Raw genomic sequence first — 20,219 nt, forward strand, 5'->3', positions numbered from 1 at the left:
GCACTTTGTGTCTAGCTCAGGGCTTGTAAATACACCAATCAGCACTCCGTATCTAGCTAATCTATTGGGGACGTGGAGAAATTTTGTGTCTAGCTCAGGGATTGTAAATGCACCAGTCAGCACCCTGTCAAAATGGACCAATCAGTTCTCTGTAAAACAGAACAATCGGCTGTCTATAAAATGGACCAATCAGCAGGATGTGGGTGGGGCCAGATAAGAGAATAAAAGCAGGCTGCCCGAGCCAGCAGTGGTAACCGGCTCTGGTCCCCTTCCGCACTGTGGCAGCTTTGTTCTTTGGGTCTTTGCAATAAATCTTGCTGCTGCTTGTTCTTTGGGTCCACACTGCCTTTATGAGCAGTAACACTCACCGGGAAGGTGTGCACCTTCTCTACTGAAGCCACGGAGACCATGAACCCACCAGAAGGAAGAAACTCCCAACACATCCAGTGAGACCACGAACCCACCAGGGGGAATGAACAGACTCCAGACACGCCTCCTTTAAGAACTGTAACGCTGACCGTGAGGGTCCGCAGCTTCATTGTTGAAGTCAGTGACACCGAGAACCCACCAATTCTGGACACAATAGCATTCCAATCTGTTTCAAAATTGGTGTCCTCTTTGACAGTGGATGTGCTTTCCTGACCCACAGTGGTTCACATTGCTCTCTCTGTTGCCACACTTGAAAATTTGCCAACCTTGAATAATGGGTGCTTCTAGCTACTTCCCAAAAAAAAAAAAAAAAAAAAAAAGCAATAGTGAAGCTACATTCCCACTTGTTTGAAATCAGGCTACAGCTGAGTGCTAGCTTTCCTTATACATGGAGCTTTCTCCAAACCCCCCGACCCTCTCCCTGGCCTCCCTGACTTATCTGTTACCAGATATTTGAGTTGTAACTCTTTGTTTTTTGATGATGAACCAGCATTTGGACTTAATGTTCTAACCAGTTCACTGGATGTTTACAGTTGTAACTAGGGGAAAAATTCTTTAAACAGGCAGAACTTGGAGATATTACAAGTTCAGTTCTAGACCACAGCAATAAAACAAATATCGCAATAAAGCAAGCCACAGGAATTTTTTGGTGTCCCTGTGCATTTAAAAGTTATGTTTACATGGCTGGGTGTGGTGGCTCACACCCTTAATCCCAGCACTTTGGGATGCCAAGGCGGGCAGATCACCTGAAGTCAGGAGTTCAAGACCAGCCCGGCCAATATGGCAAAACCCTGTCTCTACTAAAAATACAAAAATAAACAGGACACAGTGGGGTGCACCTATAATTGCAGCTACTCAGGAGGCTAAGGCAGGAGAATCACTTGAACCCAGGAGGCGGAGGTTGCAGTAAGTGGAGATCGTGCCACTGCACTCCAGCCTGGGTGACACACAAGACTCTGTCTCAAAAAAAAAGGTTTGTTTACACTATACTGTAGTTTATTATGTGTGTCATTGGAGCGTTCAGCAAGTTGTCATCGTTTTGCTTATGGAGGGTCTCACCTTGATGTTGATGGCTGCTGACTAATCAGGGTAGTGGCTGCTGAAGGTTGATATGACTGTGGCAATTTCTGAAAAGACAATAATTAAGCTTGCTGCATCATTAGTTTGTTTGTTTTTTAAGACTGGGTCTCACTCTCTCACCCAGGCTGAAGTGCAGTGGCACGATCACAGCTCACTGCAGCCTTGATCTCCCAGGCTCAGTCTTCTCACCTTAGCCTCTCAAATAGCTGAGACCATTGGCATGCACACCACCCACACCCAGCTGTAGACTCTTCCATGAAAGATTTCTGTGTAGCATTTGATGCCGTTTGTTAGCATTTTACCCACAGTAGAACTTCATTCAAAAATGCAGTCAGTCCTCTCAAACCCTGCTACTGCTTTATGAACTATGTTTATTTAATATTCTAAATCCTGTTTTGTCATTTTAACAGTGTTCATAGCATCTTCACCAGGGGTAGTTTCCATCTCAAGAAACTACTTTATTTGCTCATCCATACGAATCCTCGTCTGTTCGAGTTTTACCATGAGATTGCAGCAATGCAGTCAAATCTTTAGGCTCCACTTCTAATCTAGCTGTGTTACTGTTTCCACCACATCTGCAGTGACTTCCTCTGCTGAAGTCTCAAACCCCCCAAAGTCATTCCACGAGGGTTGGAATCAACTTCTTCCAAACTCCTGTTAATGTTGATATTTTGACCTCCCATGAATCACAGACGTTCTTGAAGACACCAAAATGGTGAATCCTTTCTAGAAGGTTTTCAGTTTACTTTGCCCATATCCATCAGAGGAATCACTATCTCTGGCAGTTACAGCCTTGTGAAATGTATTTAAATAATAAGACTTGGAAGTAGAAATTACTTCCTGATCCATGGTCTGCAGAATGGTTGTTGTGTTAGCAGGCATGAAAACAACAGTCATCTCCTTGTACATCTCCATCAGAGTTCTTGGGTGACGAGGTGCTCTGTTAATGACCAGTAACATTTTGAAAGGAATCCTGTTTTCTGAGCAATAGGTCTCAACAATGGACTTAAAATATTTAGCAAACCATCCGGTCAACAGATATGCTGCCATCCTGGCTTTGTTGTTACATTTAAAGAGTAAAGGCAGAGTAAGGGCCTCAGGATTTTCAGAATGATACATGAGCGTTGGCTTCAGCTTAAAGTCACCAGCTGCATTGCCCCATTGCCCCTAACAAGAGAGTCAGCCTGACTTTTGAAGCTTTGAAGCCAGGCATTGACTTCTCCTCTCTAGCGTTCAAAGTCCTAGATGGCATTATCTTCCAATAAAAGGCTGTTTTGTGTATATTGAAAATCTATTGTTTAGTATAGCCACCTTCATCAGTGATCTTAGCTGGATCCTCTGGATAACTTGCTGCAGCTTCTCCGTCACCAGTTGCAGCTTTACCTTGCACTTTTATATTATGGAGTCTGCTTCTTTCCTTAAACCTCACGAACCGACATCTCTTACCTTCAAACTTTTCTTCTGCAGCTTTCTCACTTGTCTCAGCTTTTGCAGTGTGGAAGACAGTTAGGGCCTTGCTCTGAATTAGTATTTGGCCTTAAGGGAATGTTGTGGCTGGTTGATCTTTTATCCAGACCATTTAAACCTTCTCCATATCAGCAATAAAGCTGTTTCACTTTCTCATATTTTGTGTGTTCACTGGAGTAACACTTTTAATTTTCTTCAAGAAGTTTTTCTTTTCATTTACAACTTGGTTAACTGGTGCAAGAAACCTCACCTTCAGCCTAGCCTTAGCCTCGCTAAGCTTAATCCTTTCTAGCTTTTGATTTAAAGTGAGAGACATGCAACTCTTCCTTTTACTTGAACAGTTCACAGAGGCCATTGCAGGATTACTAATTGGCCTAATTTCAATATTGTTGTGTCTCAGGGAACAGCTGGTCAGTGCAGTGCTCAGAACACATAACATTTATTAAGTTTACCATCTTACGTGGACATGGTTCATGGCTCCCCAAAACAATTACAGTAGTAACATCAAAGATCACTGATCACCATAGCAAATATAATAATCAGATGTTTGAATTGTGAGAATTGTCAAAATGTGACAGAGAGATACGAAGTGAAACTGGGCTGCTGGAAAAAATGGCACTGACAGACTTGCTCAAAACAGGGTAGCTACAAACCTTCAAGCTGTAAAGCATTATAGTGTATGTGAAGCTCAGTGAAGCAAAGCACAATACAGTGAGGTATCCCTGTATTTAAAACCTTTGCTCTACAAGGAACTTAGCAGCAATCTTAATATTTTCTTTACATTTGAAATAGTGTTATTCATACTAGCATAGTTAAGACACTTTCTCTAAGACACAACAGCCAGTTCAATAGAAGGTAACCTCAAGGTGAAGCAAAAGTAGTTTAGGAGGAATATGCTGTGTTTGAATACATCTTATTGATCAAGTCCACCCCAAAAATAAATGAATGAATGCATACACTCATTAGTAAAAGTTTGAAGTATTATGTTCGTACAAAAGATAATTAGCAATTACATTTTTATTCACTTTCTTTTTTTGCTTTTTGTTTTCTTGAGACAAAGTCTCATTCTGTCGCCCAGGCTGGAGTGCAGTGGCATGATCTTGGCTCATTGAAACCTCCACCTCCCTGGTTCAAGCAATCCTCCTGCTTTAGCCTCCAAATAGCTGGGACTACAGGCACGTGTCACCACACCTGGCTAATTTTTGTGTTTTTAGTAAAGGCTGGGTTTTGCCGTGTTGGCTAGGCTGGTTTCGAACTCCTGGCCTCAAGTGATCCACCCTCGTCGGCTCCCAAAGTGCTGGGATTACATTTGTGAGCCACTGTGCCTGGCCTTCACTTTCAGGTTTGATTTTGTGCATTTCCAGAGATGCTGGCCATATTCTTTGGCGGGTGTGTTTAGTTAGTATTATCTTTGGCTACCTTATTTTTCTTCAGTAATAATGAAGGAATGGTGGTTCAAACTATTGTAGCTCAGAAAGGTGCATTTGAAAAGAGGCAGTCAGAGTCCCATTGTTCCCCTTCCCCCACCTCATAACATTTCTCTGGCTTTCTTGCTATAGCTCCCACTCCCTCTCCTATTCTTGTTCGTTCATTTGCAATTTTAAAATATGCATTTATTAATCTGTAAAAGCTGTGCTTGGGGTTTGAGAGCAGGTAGTGATGTTATTGATCAAAAACCATGGCAAAAAATACTTAGGAGCACAGGAAAAGGGAGCAGAGACTAAAGAAAGGACTAGTTTGGCAGTTTGGCTGGGTAATAGCTAAGGCCTTTCTCAAGTAGAATTGTAAAATAGTAGATCTGGAAGTGGGCAAAGAACACTAACTTTATGCAGCCCTCTCCTATTGCATATAAAGAAAATGAGGGCCAGGTAAATTGATTTGTCTTAAATGTACAAGTCAGTGACAGGTGCCCCACCCACCCATTTCAAATTCTTTTCTCATAAGGTTGGATCTGTTCTCTCTTTTATCAAATTTTTCTGTCAAGAAAATATGTATAACACAGTGTCACATATTAGATACTGTGTGTGAAAGTGTCTCACACGTTGTAAGTAGGAAAAAAAATTAGTTGACTCCATTAGCTGACTAATTCTTCACTAGGTAAAGTTCAGTCAGGGTTAGCAGCACATTTTGTATTCCTTATATAAGAGGCCTCCGAAGGCAGAACAGATTCATCTGTACCTAGCATAATGTCTCCCTAGCCTCTGGAATGTGCTTAAAAATGATTACATGATGAATTATACATATTAATTATACTTCAGATTCTCTTTCAATAAGATAAGGGCTTTAAAATTAATTTTCTAGTGTTCATTAAGATGAATTTGTGCTGGGACATCTATTCATGGTTAGGTGGTTTTGCGACTGTGACTGGGTTTGGAAGTGCATCACAACACAAGATTAATTGTCCAAGATACAGATTTCAGCTCTGTTTACATGTTGATTTGATTTCAAAACTACATCTTACCATAGAAGTGAAAAAAAAAAAACACAAATTCAAGCATGTTCTGTTACCCTAAATAAGAGCTGAAAAGATGAATGTTGACCAGGTTGCTTATGCATATGCATTCTCTAATGTGATGCTCTTTAAAGTTGGGTATGTGAAAACTGTCCAATAGGTATGGGAGAACACAAATAGCTTAAAGGGAATCCATTTCCAGAAACTCATCTTCTATATGTACTTCTCCCTAAAATGGATCTACCTGTGAATTCTCTTGTGGTCAAGCCTTCAGGCTATTGCTCCTTTTGCATCTCTGCTTAACAATTGCCCTTTGCCACTTCAGAAAAAAAAAAGTCATAACCCTCACCTGTAACCTCATTTGGTACATTGCAAGGTGTAAGGACCTCCACTGGTGGGGAGGGGACAAAAAAAGAGTCAATTCCAAGTACTAGTTTTGGAGAAGCTTCCTATAGTGAGAGGTAGTGCAGTTTTTCAATATTATTTTAAGGCATAGAGAAGATAATTAAAGTTGAAGACCATTGCAAAGTATTTTGAGTTTTTCTAACCATTTTGATATTCATCTAATAACTGGTTTATCGTTAATTTTTAACCAATGTCTTTTTCAAACATGCTCTTTCTCTGATAACACAGCCAGAGTGGTGCATATTTAATTCTATACTTAACGGTCTGCTTGATCTAAGTATCTGCATGAGAGCCAGCATAGCATTTGAAAGAGGGAACTGTGGTATGGATGGTGTCATAATTCCTTCTGAGTACAAATTCCACTGCGGTCACTGTCAGTTTCACTGAAAGTGGAAGCTGTGATATCCTCCATACTTTTCATAATGATTCAGGGACCACAGGGAAAAAAATTAATTAGAGTTTAGAGATGATTGAACTAAAATACACGAATTCCATCAACTGTGCAAAATATGTTGGAGAGGGGAAGAGAGAGACTCACGGTTACACAATGCATGGTAATGTAGAAAAGCTTCAGAGAGCCCTGTGTGGGCTGGCAATGACGGCGCTAAAGCCTTGAATAAAATTGCATTTTATCGTCTCTCAGAAGCAACCAAAAGTGAGGAACAAACACTTAAAAGTAAATTTAGACCAGAATATGTTTACCTCTGTAATTTAAGCAATTTTCTTTGCTTTCTCATTCTTAAAAATGATGATCTTCGAATTCAAAGAGTCATTCTGTCCTGGCTAGTGTCGAGAGAGGTATGTGATTGCTATCTGGCTCCGGGATTAAGTTACAGAAATTGCAGTTAGATAAAAGATTGGTTAAGCTTGCAAAGCAGTGATTTTTTAACCAAGGCTTCCAATCAGAGTTACATGTGGAGCATTTAGAAATATTCATGCAGTTTCCTGATCCAAGGAGCTGATGTGGTAGATCTAGGACGGTGCACAATAATCAGTGTTTTTAAAAATTCCTCGGTTGAGTCTCACATGCACCAGCACATCTTTAGATAAGACCACTGTGGTGAAAGACTATTTGACCTAGGGACTGACCGTGGAACTCTTTCCTGAAATCCACCTGTGGGTATATCATCATTCTTTGCTAGGTATCTGCTGTTCTCTTGTACCCTGAAGTATCAGTTTCCTCGGGCTGCTGAAACAAATTACCACAAACTTGGCGTCTTAAAGAACAGAAACGCATTCTCAGAATTGCAGAGGCCAGAAGTCTGAAATCAAGAGGTCAACAGGGCTTTTTACCCTCTGGAGGGTCCAAATCTCTTCCTCGCCTCTTATAACCTCTGGTGGTCGCCAGCATTCTTTGACTTATGTGTGTATTACTCTAATTTCCATATTCCTCTTCCTGTCGCCTTCTTTGCTTTCTTAAATCTCCGTCTGCCTTCTTCTATAAAGACACTTGTGATTGCATTTAGAGCCCACCCACGTACGTTCCCCATCTCAAGTTCTTTAACTTCATCACATCTTTAAAGTTTTTGCCATATAAGGTAACATTCACAAGTTCTAGAGATCGGGACCTGGACATTGGGGGTGCCATTCTTCAGCCTCCCACAGTGAGTTATCGCTTCACTGTGTGTATTCATATGGGCTGTCCTGTCCCATTAAGGTCCACGTGGTAACTTTTTCCACTTAGCTCTAACTACCAGTCCATAGCAATGTTCCTCCACAAACCCTGCCCTCTGGGGGCTAGGCCAGATAACCCCTCACATAGCTGGAGACAAGTTTTTTTCCTGAGCCGTAGAGTACGCCTCCAGTTTTAGCCATTCTCATGACAAATGCCTTTGGTCCTAAATGGACTGAGAGTATAGGATCAGTGCAGCCAGCCCATCATCCTCACTGACAAAGGCACTTCAAGCATGTGTCCTAGCAACGGTGGCTCTTTAAAGCTCATCTTTTAAGAATAGAACATTACCAGATTATTTGAATATATTCTAAGAGAGGCACAAGTCTTATTATCTTTTCAAATGGGCTCTGACTTTGGCCAGGCATATACGATGCTATAAGGTTTGGTCTTAGGAGGAGACAGTGTAGTTAGTTGATGTAAACATGAAGTGTTATTTACTTGAGTCAGTGTTTGTGAAAAACAGTTATGGAATGTGGAGAGAAGTTAATTAACATGGGATTTCATTTCCTTATCTGTATAAGGAAACCTTTGTTTCATGATCTCTGAGTTCAGTTCTGAAATCCCATTTTGTTGGTTCTTCCCGTACCATCAGAAAGGAGAAATAGGTGCTAGTGTTGATGCATTTTAGAGGAGATGGCAAGAGGCTCACGAATGAAGACCCTGCTGAAGTTTGACTTGATGAATATTCAATGGCATTAATTTGTTCTGTTGTTTAATTTTCTCTAGTAGTGCTGAATTGGTCACATACAAATTGGGGAGGCTGCGAAGTTCAGGAGGATTATTAGTGGCTAGGTTAGTGCTACCCTTCATTAATACCCGCCTCCCCACAACCCCCTAGTCTCCTTGGCTTCAGAGATGGGCCGAGTCATAGAACTTTATCTCCTACCCACACAGATCTGTCCATGGGAAGGATAGGTGAACTAAACCTCTCCTGGGACCTTTCATACTGGAGCTGGGAGAAAGAACTAGTTTGTTGTTGTTACTATTGAGAGAGAGAAGCTGTGAAAAGGTGTTGCTTGTTTTGGATGCATTTCTTGTGTAGTGGAGAAACAAGGACTGGAGATGGTTGGGGTAGAAAGAGGAGAATTGAGATGAGAGAGAAATTCCTGGATCTCTGAGGTTACTGCATGCATATTTTTTTAATGATCTGACTACATTAATTAGGCCTCCTTACCCTTAAGGTAGTGTTTAGGTATTTGACATTTGAAAGTAAAATAAATCTTAACTAATCTGTAGGATTTTCATATGGAGAAATCAGAGTAGGATTGTTCAAGAGTTATATAGGTGTAACCACAGCTACTCAGAAGGCTAAGGCAAGAGGATCCCTTGAGCCCAGGATTTTGAGGCTGCAGTGAGCTATGACTGCACCACTATACTCAAGCCTAGGTAACCAAGCAAGACCCTGTCTCAAAAAAAAAAAAAAGGAATTATATAGTATGTATTAATATTTTCAACTATAACAGCAGAACAAAGAAATTGAAGATACTAACTAGACTGGTGGAAGTGAGAGACTATGACGTCTAGGCTACATGGGAAAGGAGGTAATGACTGTCAGGCTAGAGATAAAGAAGAATCAAGGGAATTCATTTCTTAACTAGGCTGAGTAGATAGAAAGATGGGAAGTTGTGTTGAGAGTGTATTTAAGTTTTGGATGCATTTGTAAAGTGTCTTCCTTTTATTAAGAAAAATAATGAATTGTGATAAAGCACTACAAAGAACAAGGAAAATTCCTTTGCAATTTTGCAATTGAAAAGAATAGGGATGACATCCACTGTTTGGATTCGGCATGCTACAATAAAAAATCTGTTCTATGTTATTTACACAGTGAGAAGACTTGACCTGCAATACTGCAAGTCTGTGGAATTCGGCAAGATGCTTTATAATAGATTATCTTCATAAGATATCTGGCTGATTCAATAGCAAGAATTTTTAAATTTAGAATTCTACTTCTCTTTAAGTAAAATATTCTTGAGGGCAAAAGTATTTGAAAAAATTTGTGCTAGAACAGAAATGAATGTATTAGAAAAATTTTAGATGTTTAGCTGTCATTTAAACTGTCTACCTTTATGAACAGATTTTTAAAACTCTTTGCAACCTTGTGAATTACTCTGGATGATATTGAATATGATAGTAGCATCTAAACAACCTTTAATGATCTGTCTCTTTTCATTTGTAGTTTCTCAGTCCACTGTTACTTGTAGGTTCAAAATGGCTCGTGCAAGTAATATAATTCATTTAAAAGACATTTATCCAACAAAAGCCCTCCTAAGACTTGAGCTAGGTTTCAACTCTCTGTGCACTTCTGTAGGTGTTCAGCCTCCTGAGACATTAACTGTATCATAGATCGGAGCTCTTCAGTAAACCTGAGTTCTTCAAAACGAATATCCAATTTATAGCATGGTCTTTGTGCCTCAGTATACTCTGTATTTTAATTGTATGTTCTATCCCTTTTGTGTTTGAGAATACATATCATGTCCTGAAAAATATAAAATGTGACCTGGTTTTTATTAGCTACTGTAATATTTCAATAGTTGAATTGACTATTAAAGCCACAATTGAGAACTTTCATGAAGTTTGTCAAGATACTGGCTAAGAATACATGTATTGAGTCATAAATAATATAAAATCTGCAACTTAAATTCGTACTGAATTTGGAAGTATTTTGCTAAAAAGTGAATTCACTATTGGTGTGCAGTGTTTGCTTACACACATGTAAACACTTGAATGAGACAATGTTAAGGGCGAAAGGATAGAAATACAAGGCAGTCCTGCTCTGCTATGCTGCTCGGACAACTTTCTGAACCTGCCTTTTCTTGTTTGAAAGACAAGAGGTTAGATGACATATGATCCCCCTTTTTTCTATCTCAGAGTAAATGAAGTCTTGGCTAAGCCTTAAAGTTCTAATTGATCCAAGTCATTCTTTGAGGAAAAATGTTCCAACATCATCATAAAATTGTTATGCATACAGTTATTTTGTTAAATATAATTTGCTCTTGTGGTTTTGTACCTTAGAAATGCATTTGTGTGTTCCTTATAACATCTTACTTAAAATTTAAAAGTAAAGCCAGACACTGTGGCATGTGCCTGTAGTCCCAGCCATTCAGGAAGCTGAGGCAGGAGGATCACTTGAGCCTTGGAGTTTGAGGCTGTTGTGCACTATTATCATGATTGTGAATAGCCCCTGCACTGCAGCCTGGGCAACACAGCAAGACCCTGTCTCTTAAAAAAATGTTTCTCGGTAGTTGGTATAGTGGAACAAGCTGACTACAAGGACCTTTGTAATGCTAGAGCTGGGAGAATCGGGGTGGCAGTCTTGTGCTGAGTTAACTATACCATTATTGTTACCAAGGGTCTAGAGAAGCTTTCTATGCAATCTGCCGCAACCACACACACCCCCCAATGTAATACTTAATTGTAAGGCAGAATTGGGATGTTACATTTATAATAAAAACTGCTTAAGTCAGTGGTATAGAAACTCTAAAACTATTCTAAGATGCTTTTCCATGTCTGGCTTCAGTCCCCCTACCATGTGTCTTACTGTTTAATTTGCCATGAAAACAATTCTATTTCTTTAATGAAAAAGGAAAAAAAAGAAAAGGCGGCCAGGTGCAGTGGCACACGCCTGTAATCCCAGCACTTCAGGAGGCTGAGGCCGGCAGATGACCTGAGATCAGGAGTTCAAGACCAGTCTGGCCAACATGGTGAAACCCCGTCTCTACTAAAAGTACAGAAATTAGCCAGGTGTGGTGGCACACGCCTGTAATCCCAGCTACTGGGGAGGATGAGGCAAGAGAATCACTTGAACTCAGGAGGCGGAGGTTGCAGTGAACCAAGATTGTGCCATTGCACTCCAGCCTGGGCAAGGGAGTGAGACTCCGTCTGAAAAATAGAAAAGAAAAAAGTATGAGTACTCCACTGTCCATCTGAATGAAACTACAAGACCATATTTTCAATATGAGAAATAGCATGCACAGTGTAATTTTAATCACATCCTAATATTTTACTATGGCGAAATGTAGTACAGTACTGTGCCTTATTGATAAAAGACAGTTTTGTTGTTTTATTTTTTATTTTTATTTTTTAGTAGAGATGGGGTTTCACCGTGGTCTCGATCTCCTGACCTCGTGATCCGCCCGCCTCAGCCTCCCAAAGTGCTGGGATTACAAGCGTGAGCCACCGCGCCCGGCCCTTAAAAGACAGTTTTAACTTTGTGAAAGTCTCTTTGTTTCATGAAATGTTGTTCACCCAATGCTCATTTGCCTCCCCATGTATTCTTCACCTTTCTAAAACCAAGGTGACTGACAAGGGGGGCTTCGCGCCTATCCTGTTATGAAGGAATTACTTGGTCATTTGCTGAATTCAAAATGTGGAACAGAATGGAAAGAATAATTTGATCTCATTTTCTCTCTTTACAGGCTCTGTACAACTCAATCAAGAATGAGAAGCTTGAGTGGGCAGTGTAAGTGTGCTGGACGTCAGCCTTTTAATAATGAACTACTCACGTTTTTCCTACTGTCTTTATGCCTTGGAAGTGATCTTAGAGGAGGATTAAATATGCATTGCCAATTCTCATTTTACACCAAGTGTCGTACCTACTTTGGTTTTATACAAGTAAACCCAGATACAACTAAAATCTACTTTGGTTTTATACAAGTAAACCCTGAGTATCCTGTGGTTTTTTGGTACTCAGTGTGTTCCTATTCTGCTTTTAAAGTGGTTGCTATACCTGTAGGTAATTAATTTTCTTTTAATTTTTTTTTTCTTTTTCGAGGTGGAGTCTGTCTTTGTTGCCCAGGCTGGAGTGCAGTGGCACTATCTCGGCTCACTGCAAGCTCCGCCTCCCGGGTTCACACCATTCTCCTTCCTCAGCCTCCCGAGTAGATGGGACTACAGGCGCCCACTGCCACTCCCAGCTAATTTTTTTTTCATTTTTGGTAGAGACGGGGTTTCACCGTGTTAGCCAGGATGGTCTTGATCTGCTGACCTTGTGATCCGCCCGCCTCGGCCTCCCAAAGTGCTGGGATTACAGGCGTGAGCCACCGCACCCAGCCTTAAATTTATCTTTTAAAAAATAACATTCTAAAAGAAAAATCTGCTGATGAATAGCATGTATTCCAAAATTTAATACAAATGGTTTTGGTATCATCCACTTATTTTAATTATCTCCTTCCTATCGTCATAGATCATGGCTTTCCAGGTTTGTTTCCTGTGATACTTATCATACTAGGACACTGATAGATACTAAGCACAAAACAACAACAGCAACCAAAAAAAGGTTCTCTGAATAGAATAAGCTCAGGAGATGATGGATTAAATAAAGCTATTTTATTTAAACTTCAGAACTTCTAGGAGCTTATCCAATGCCAATGTGTGTTATCAGTCCCCAAGAGAGGAATAGAATGTGTAATGTTTCCTGACTCTCTTTGACAGTAAAATATAGTGTTTCAGGGTACATACTTTGAGAAATACTATTAAAGATGAGCTACACCTAGGTCTATCTAAAACAATACCACTCTTGTTAAAATTTCGCTAATCAATATAGCAGTTCAAAATTTTAATTTTTATAAGATTATTATGGAAGAATATGAAATTATTAATTACATTACCAGAAAATTAGGTCAAAGTGTGTTTTTTGTAATTAGAACTCCTTGGATTTTATTTTTTATTTTTACTGAGTATTCATTAAGTATTGTTTTACCACGTGACCTAACACAGCATTCTGCAATGAACTCGGGTTTACAGAATCATAACTTGGGAGATAAAACTTGTTCTGTCATCTGCACGTTGGAGGAACATGGGTTAGTAGTTGACTATGTATTACATATAATGTGCAGGAATTTATTTTTGAAGTATCAGCACCACTTGAATTGCTTCTACTCACTGTAGAGTCATATGGTCCTATTGCAAGTTAGGGAGTCAAAAGTTAAGACTTTAATATTTGCATATATATATATATGGGTTATGTGTCTGTATGTATATACATGATGAGACTCATTTAAAGGCAGCATGCCATTTCAGGGAAAACTGATTATTAAGAATTTATGGTCTACTATCAAAGGTGATCATTCCTCTTTAGGCTTATTTTTCATGAACAAAAGTGGGTTTCATAGAAAAAATTTGTGAAGGATATAGTCAGAATCTTGCTGAAATGTAAAAAGGACATCCTAACATATACAGAATATGCAGTTTAGAGAAAATAAATAAAAATGGCATCATCATATTCACTCTGGGCAAGAGAATACATTGAAGATTCTTTTATGAAGTTATTTTAAAAACCAAATACATATACTCTTGAGGACCTGTTTTGTAAATCTAGGTTTTTTTTTAATTTGTTAGAGCAGATTTTATTTATTCATTTATAGGTAGTCAGAGTTTGATGCAAGAAAGCTATATCTTGCGTGTTATCCAAGGGTGGAGGGGCGGGAGTTTACCCAGTAACTGGTTTCTTCTTGTGAAGTTAGCAGAGCATCTTGTTCAGAAGCCTGGATTTCAGAGTCAGATATATTTTGGTGTGACTTACAGCTTTTTCATGTAGTACCTGGTTCACTGACCAAGTTAACCCATAGTCCTCGGTTTCCTCTTTTGCAAGACTGAGCAATTATTGAGCCTCATGTAACCTTCAGGGTGACACTGTGAAATGTTTGAAAACAGTGAACATAAAGCAAGTTGCTCTTCAATTGATGTGTTTTTTATTTAGAACACCCTTCAGAGAATACTGACATATATCAGTGTATGTGATACTTTAGAAAAGGAGCTAAGCAGCCAGGCACGGTGACTCACACCTGTAATCCCAACACTTTGGGAGACTGAGGAGCATGGATCACTTGAGGTCAGGAGTTTGAGACCAGCCTGTCCAACATGGTGAAACCTCATCTCTACTAAAATTACAAAAATTAGCTGGGCGTGGTGGCGTGCACTTGTAATAACAGCTACTCGGGAGGCTGAGGCAGGAGAATTGCTTGAACCCAAGAAGCAGAGGTTGCAGTGAGCCAAGATCGTGCCACTATACCCCAGCCTGGGTGACAGAGTGAGACTTGGTCTCAAAAAAAAACTAAGCTTTTTCCTTGATAAATGTGTATGTACATGGATGTAATTACTTGTAACACTGTGCTCTCCCAGTTCTCCCATACCTCTCTAACTGGACTTTTCTGACCCGTTTTCCTCGTATTATCCCTTAGTGTTAGATGGACACTTAGAATTGTCTTCTTCCAATGTAGTCTCCTCCTCAGCAATTGCAATTCACTCTTAAAACTTCTTCTGCCGTTTCTGTAAAAATTCTTCCTATTTATATACAGCTCTGACCTCTTTCCCAAGTTTCAATTCAGTGTTTGCATTTATCTGCAGGATGTTTCTGCTGGCGCTTAGCACTCATCGTCTGTCTCCAAACTTGTCTTGTGTGCTCCATTTCTATTAATGACACCAGCATTTCCGGCTTACCTGGATTTTACCCTTTACATCATCTTTGACACCCTCCCACGCCACCACTTCCAACCCCTGCAGAAATGGCTCCAAACAGCATGTTTCCTCTTCACTCCTGCCATTCTTTTGTTTTTCAGGCATTTATAGTGTTTGCCTCCCTTAACAAGGGCTTCCGTCTCCAGTCTTCCCTGTACTTTAACCTCTGTGAAGTTCCTATGTGCTGTAAAACTTTAATTAGGCCCTTCACATTCTGCCAATAATTGATTTTGTTCTCCATTCAGTGTTCGTGAAGTCACCTCTGCTGGGAACCTGTGTCCCATAATCTTTTTATGTTTAAAGCCTATCATCCTTCACAGTCCAGCTCCTATTCCATCTGTTTTCTTGAAGTTTTTTCTGATCTTGCTAATCAGAAGTATGATCTCAGCCTTAAGCTTCCATTTTACTTTATCTAATGACACCAGCAGTTTCTACACCCCATTATGGTTATTTGTAGTAATGTGCCATTAGATTGTAAGCTCTTTAAGGAAATGATACATGTCTGGATTTGTCCCTTTATCTCCTCTGTTGCTGATCATAGTGTTTATATGTAATGAAGGCTCCATAGAAGACTATAGAAAGGATGTTAATGGTAATGAAGGAACCACATTTCTTAAAAGATAAGCCTACAAGTGTGTAGTTTAGAAAATAGTTACAGGAAAGGTGGTGATGCTGCAAAATTTGTAGGATAATGCGTGGAAGACTTGCACAGGAGGCATCTTGATGTGGATGTTAGAACCTTAGAGGAAATCACGATAGAATTATTGAATGCTTGAACTGGAGAATGTTATAACTGTTATAAACCTTATAGGTTTTTATATCATTGGTTTTCTGACTGGGTTCATTGTAACCTTGGGTTACAGGGAGATGCCTTGGGGCCTTACCGGGGGGGGGTGAGTGAAAATTGATGGGGACCCAGTTCTGCATCCTTAAGTATTATGCCTAGTCCAACTGATCAAAACAGCTACACTTTTATCTCTTTGAATATATGTATAGGGTTCTATTTAATATTTTTAAGGTATATGTTCTTTAAAAATTTTTTGAAAGGTACTTATGTTGTCTAATGTTCTTACTTTATATATGAGGAAAGTTAAGTCAAGAAATGTTCATCAGTAGGTCCAAAGTCCAGTATAGTGGGAAGGCCAGGATTTTTCCCAGCTGTTATGGCCTCCTATGGCACCACCATGCTGCCTGGCATCTCTGTAGCCACATCATCTTATAAAGTCTTTGAAGAGCAGGGATTGAGTCTGAATGTTTCTATGCTAGCCTTTGATGCAGTGCACATTAAGAGAATTTTGTATCAATTTGCTAGTCTCATTAAATGCTCATAGAATTACTAGAGTTTTTCCCTTGAGTTAGTAGCAAGGATCATTTATTTTTCATCTATTCCACAGTCTCTACCCAGCTTCTCCTGTGCCTGGCCCAGTGCTGTGCCCTAGATACAAATATGAATAAGACATAGATCCTTGCCTAATGAGAACACAACATGAGATTGAGGGGAGAGGGAGGACTGTACAAAGATAAAAATACAAAAATTGTAATAAAGAGTGCAGTGAGTCCAATTGACTTGTGGAAGGTCTCAGGTACATCATACAGGACCATGACCATTTGCCTTTCCAAGTTCCTTTGCTCAATTGTTTATTATTAGTGAAGCATCTATTTGTTGAACTACTTGCACCATGCAGCCTGCTGATAATTTGGGGAGAAAAAAACTACACAAAACATTGAGGCATTTTTCTTGGCTTTAAAAAATTTCCAGTCTAAGTGATAAACAAAATGAGTAATTACCCTTTGTGATTGGGATGGCGTAGGATGAGGTGAGTTGAGGTGGATATGGGAGTTTATATCTTATGTTGCAATTGCTTAAAATGTATCTGTATGAGGATCTTTAGAAAATACAACAATTAACCCAAATAGGAAAATAAAATAAGTTCAGTATTGTCTATTAGGAAAATTAATGTTCTTCTCTTCCATTCTTTGACTTTCATGTTTATTGCTGCTTTCTACAACAATGTTTACAAATTGTAAGAAATCTCCCTGTTTTAGTCTGTTCTCGCAGTGCTATAAAGCAATACCTAAGACTGGGTAATTTATAAAGAAAAGAGGTTTAATTGGCTCACAGTCTGCAGGCTGTACAGGAAGTATGATGCTAGCGTCTGCTCAGCTTCTGGGGAAGCCTCAGGAAACTTTCAATCATGACCGGAGGCAAAGGGGGAGTCAGCACTTCACATGGCTAGAGTAGGGTGCGGTGGGAGTGCCGCACACTTTTAAACAACAGGATCTGACAGTAACTTACTCACTATCATGAGAACAGCACCAAAGGGGGAAATCTTCCCCCATGATCCAATCACCTACCACCAGATCCCACCTCCAACAGCAGGGATTATAATTCAACATTAGATTTGTGTGGGGGCACAGATCCAAATCATATCATTCCATCCCTGGCCCCTCCAAAATCTCATGTCTTTCTCATATTGCAAAATACAGTCATGCCTTCCCAACAGTCTCTCAGAATCTTAACTCATTTCAGCCTTAACTCAAAGTCTTATCTGAGACAAGCCTATTCCCTTGTGCCTATGAGCCTGTAAAATTAAAAACAAATTAGTTACTCCCAAGATACAGTGGAGGTATGGGCATTGGCTAAATACTCCTGTTCCAAAAGGAAGAAAGCAGCCAAAAGAAAGGGGCTACAGGCCCTGTGCAAGCCCGAAACCCCAGCAGGGCAGTCATTAAATCTTAAAGCTCCAATAATAATCTGCTTTGACTCCATTTCTTATATTCAGGGCACACTGATGTGAGGAGTGGGCTCCCAAGGCCTTGGGCAGCTCTGCCCCTGTGGCTTTTCCAGAGTTCAGTCCCTGAGGTTGCTCTCATGGGCTGGCGTTGAGTGTCTATGGCTTTTCCAGGTGCAGGGTGCAAACTGCTGGGGGCTCTACCATGCTGGGGTTTGGAGGATGGCAGCCCACTTCTCACAGCTCCACTAAGCAGTGACCCAGTGGGAACTCTTTGTTGGGACTCTTTGTTGGGTTTGGGAAACCAACCCCTCGTTTCTCTTCTGCACTCCCCTAGTAGAGGTTCTCCAAGAGGGTTTCACCCCTGCAGCAGATGTCTGCCTGGATATCCAGGCTTTTCCATACATCCTCTGACATCTAGGGAAAGGCTCTGAAGCCTTAACTCTTGCACTCTGCATACCCATAGGCTTAACACCATGTGGAAGCTACCAAGGCTTATGGCTTACACTCTCTGGAGTGGCAGCTTGAGCTGTACCTTGACCCTTTTAGCCACAGCTGTAGCTAGAGTGGCTGGGATGCAGGGAGGAGTATAGGGCAGCGAAACTTCCCTGGGACTGGCCCATGAAACCATTCTTCTCTCCTAAGCCTCCAGGCCTGTGATAGGAGGGGCTGCTGCAAAGGTCTCTGAAATGCCTTTGAGGCACTTTCCCCATTTTCTTGCTATCAGCACTTGCCTGCCTTTTAGTAAAGCAAATTGCTTCAGCCTGCTGCAAATTTTCACATGGCCAGGCTGCAAATTTTCCAAACTCTTAGATATAAGTTCTAGTTTTATGTCATTTATTTGCTTGTACATATGAGCATAGGTTGTTAGAAGCAGCCAGGTTACTTCTTTAATGCTTTGCTGCTTAGAAATTTCTTCTGCCAGATACCCTAAATCATCACTCTCAAGTTCAAAGTTCCACAGATCCCTAGGGCAGGGGCACAGTGCCTTCAAATTCTTTGCTTACACATAACAAACATAACCTTTGCTTTAGTTCTCAATAAGTTCCTCATTGCCATCTGATAACCTCCACAGCCTGGACTTTATTGTCCATATCACTATCAGCATTTTGGTCACAACAATTTAAGAATCCTCTAGGAAGTCTCAAAGCTTCCCTCATCTTCCTGTCATCTTCTGAACCATCCACACTCTTCCAACCTCTGCCCATTACCCAGTTCCCAAAGTTGCTTCTACATTTTCAGGTATTTTTATAGCATTGCCCCACTTTTTGGGACCAATTTTTCTCAATTCATTTATTCTGGCACTGCCATAAAGGATACCTGAGACTGGGTAATTTATATAAAAAGAGGTTTAATTGGCTGATGGTTCTGCAGGCTGTACAGGAAGCATGGTGCTGGCATCTGCCCAGCTTCTGGGGAGGCCTCAGGAAACTTTAAGTCACAGCAGAAAGTGAAGGGGGAGCTGGCACTTCACATGGCTGGAGCAAGAAGAAGAGAGAGAGGGGGCAGGTGCCCCACACCTTTAAACAACCAGATCTCATGATGACTTAACTCACTTGCTCACTATCATGAGAACAGTACCAAAGGTGGCTAATGCCCTTATGATCGAGCCACCTCCCACCAGGCCTCACCTTCAACATTTGGGGTTACAATCCGGCGTGAGATTTGAGCAGGGACACAGTTCCAAACCATATCACTCCCTTATCCTGGTTTAAAAAAAAAAAAATCATGTATTGCCTCATTTTGATAAAGTCAGCAAAAAAAAAAAAAAACAGTTTTAAATAATGAACTTCTGGATTCCCTCTGCACTTGTGCACCCTCCGTGTTTTAGTTACAGCAGCATTGGCCTTGCTCGTCATTTAGCACATTTGTTCTTTTTAACTCTGGATAAGCATTTTACAACTTTGCATCATGGAATAATCTTTCCTGCAATTTCATATTGCCCTACAGCTCATTTTATAACAGTAACAGTTTAAAACATTTGCTGTATTTGCTAGTAAGTTAAACTATTTCCCATCTACCCTCACATATTAAATTGTTCTGGCTAATTAGGTGAGGTGGGAGCACATTGATATCTTTCTGTCTTTCCAGTCATGTCTTATGATAGCCCTGAGCTTTAGAAAGTGTGGTTTTAAATACCAACAGTTTGTAGTTTGCTTTTCATTTCCTTGTTGCAAATTTAAATCATGACTGGTCTTTCCAGGAAATCAGTGCTGCCTCTTTGTTGGCTGATTTGCTGAAATTAGGAAGTAGAGAAAACTTTCCAAAGATTTCCTCCCACTTTTTTGCCATTATAACACTGCCCATGAAGGTGTGAGTGTGTACATGTACATCTCTGTGTGTATTCTTGAGGGATGATAGAGGCAATGGGATTACTATTACCTGTTTTTTATGTGGGCATCTTGATTCTTCATTCAACCCAATGGCCTAAATATGAAATTGGTAACTATTTCCAAAGTCTCTTTGTTTTGTGAATGCTTAAGAAAACTCTTTTTCCAAGAAAAGAAGCCTTCTAGGGCTCTTT

General features: G+C 40.2%; 1 protein-coding gene across 15 annotated transcripts in view; it reads left to right on the forward strand.

Moving 5' to 3' along the window:
• PSD3 (pleckstrin and Sec7 domain containing 3) overlaps positions 1-20,219 on the forward strand; it is a 555,378-nt gene that overhangs the window by 420,680 nt on the left and 114,479 nt on the right. For 14 of the 15 annotated variants that reach the window (XM_055286530.2, XM_055286538.2, XM_055286547.2 and 11 more), the window contains one exon: positions 11,924-11,967. In XM_055286530.2, coding sequence (XP_055142505.2) covers positions 11,924-11,967 — 44 coding nt within the window. Of the gene's footprint in view, positions 1-9,684; positions 9,924-11,923; positions 11,968-20,219 lie in introns of those variants that run through there. The other variant, XM_063612797.1, reaches the window with a different exon arrangement.

Source organism: Symphalangus syndactylus, chromosome 1 (genome assembly GCF_028878055.3).
Source record: "Symphalangus syndactylus isolate Jambi chromosome 1, NHGRI_mSymSyn1-v2.1_pri, whole genome shotgun sequence".
Lineage (NCBI taxonomy): Eukaryota > Metazoa > Chordata > Mammalia > Primates > Hylobatidae > Symphalangus > Symphalangus syndactylus.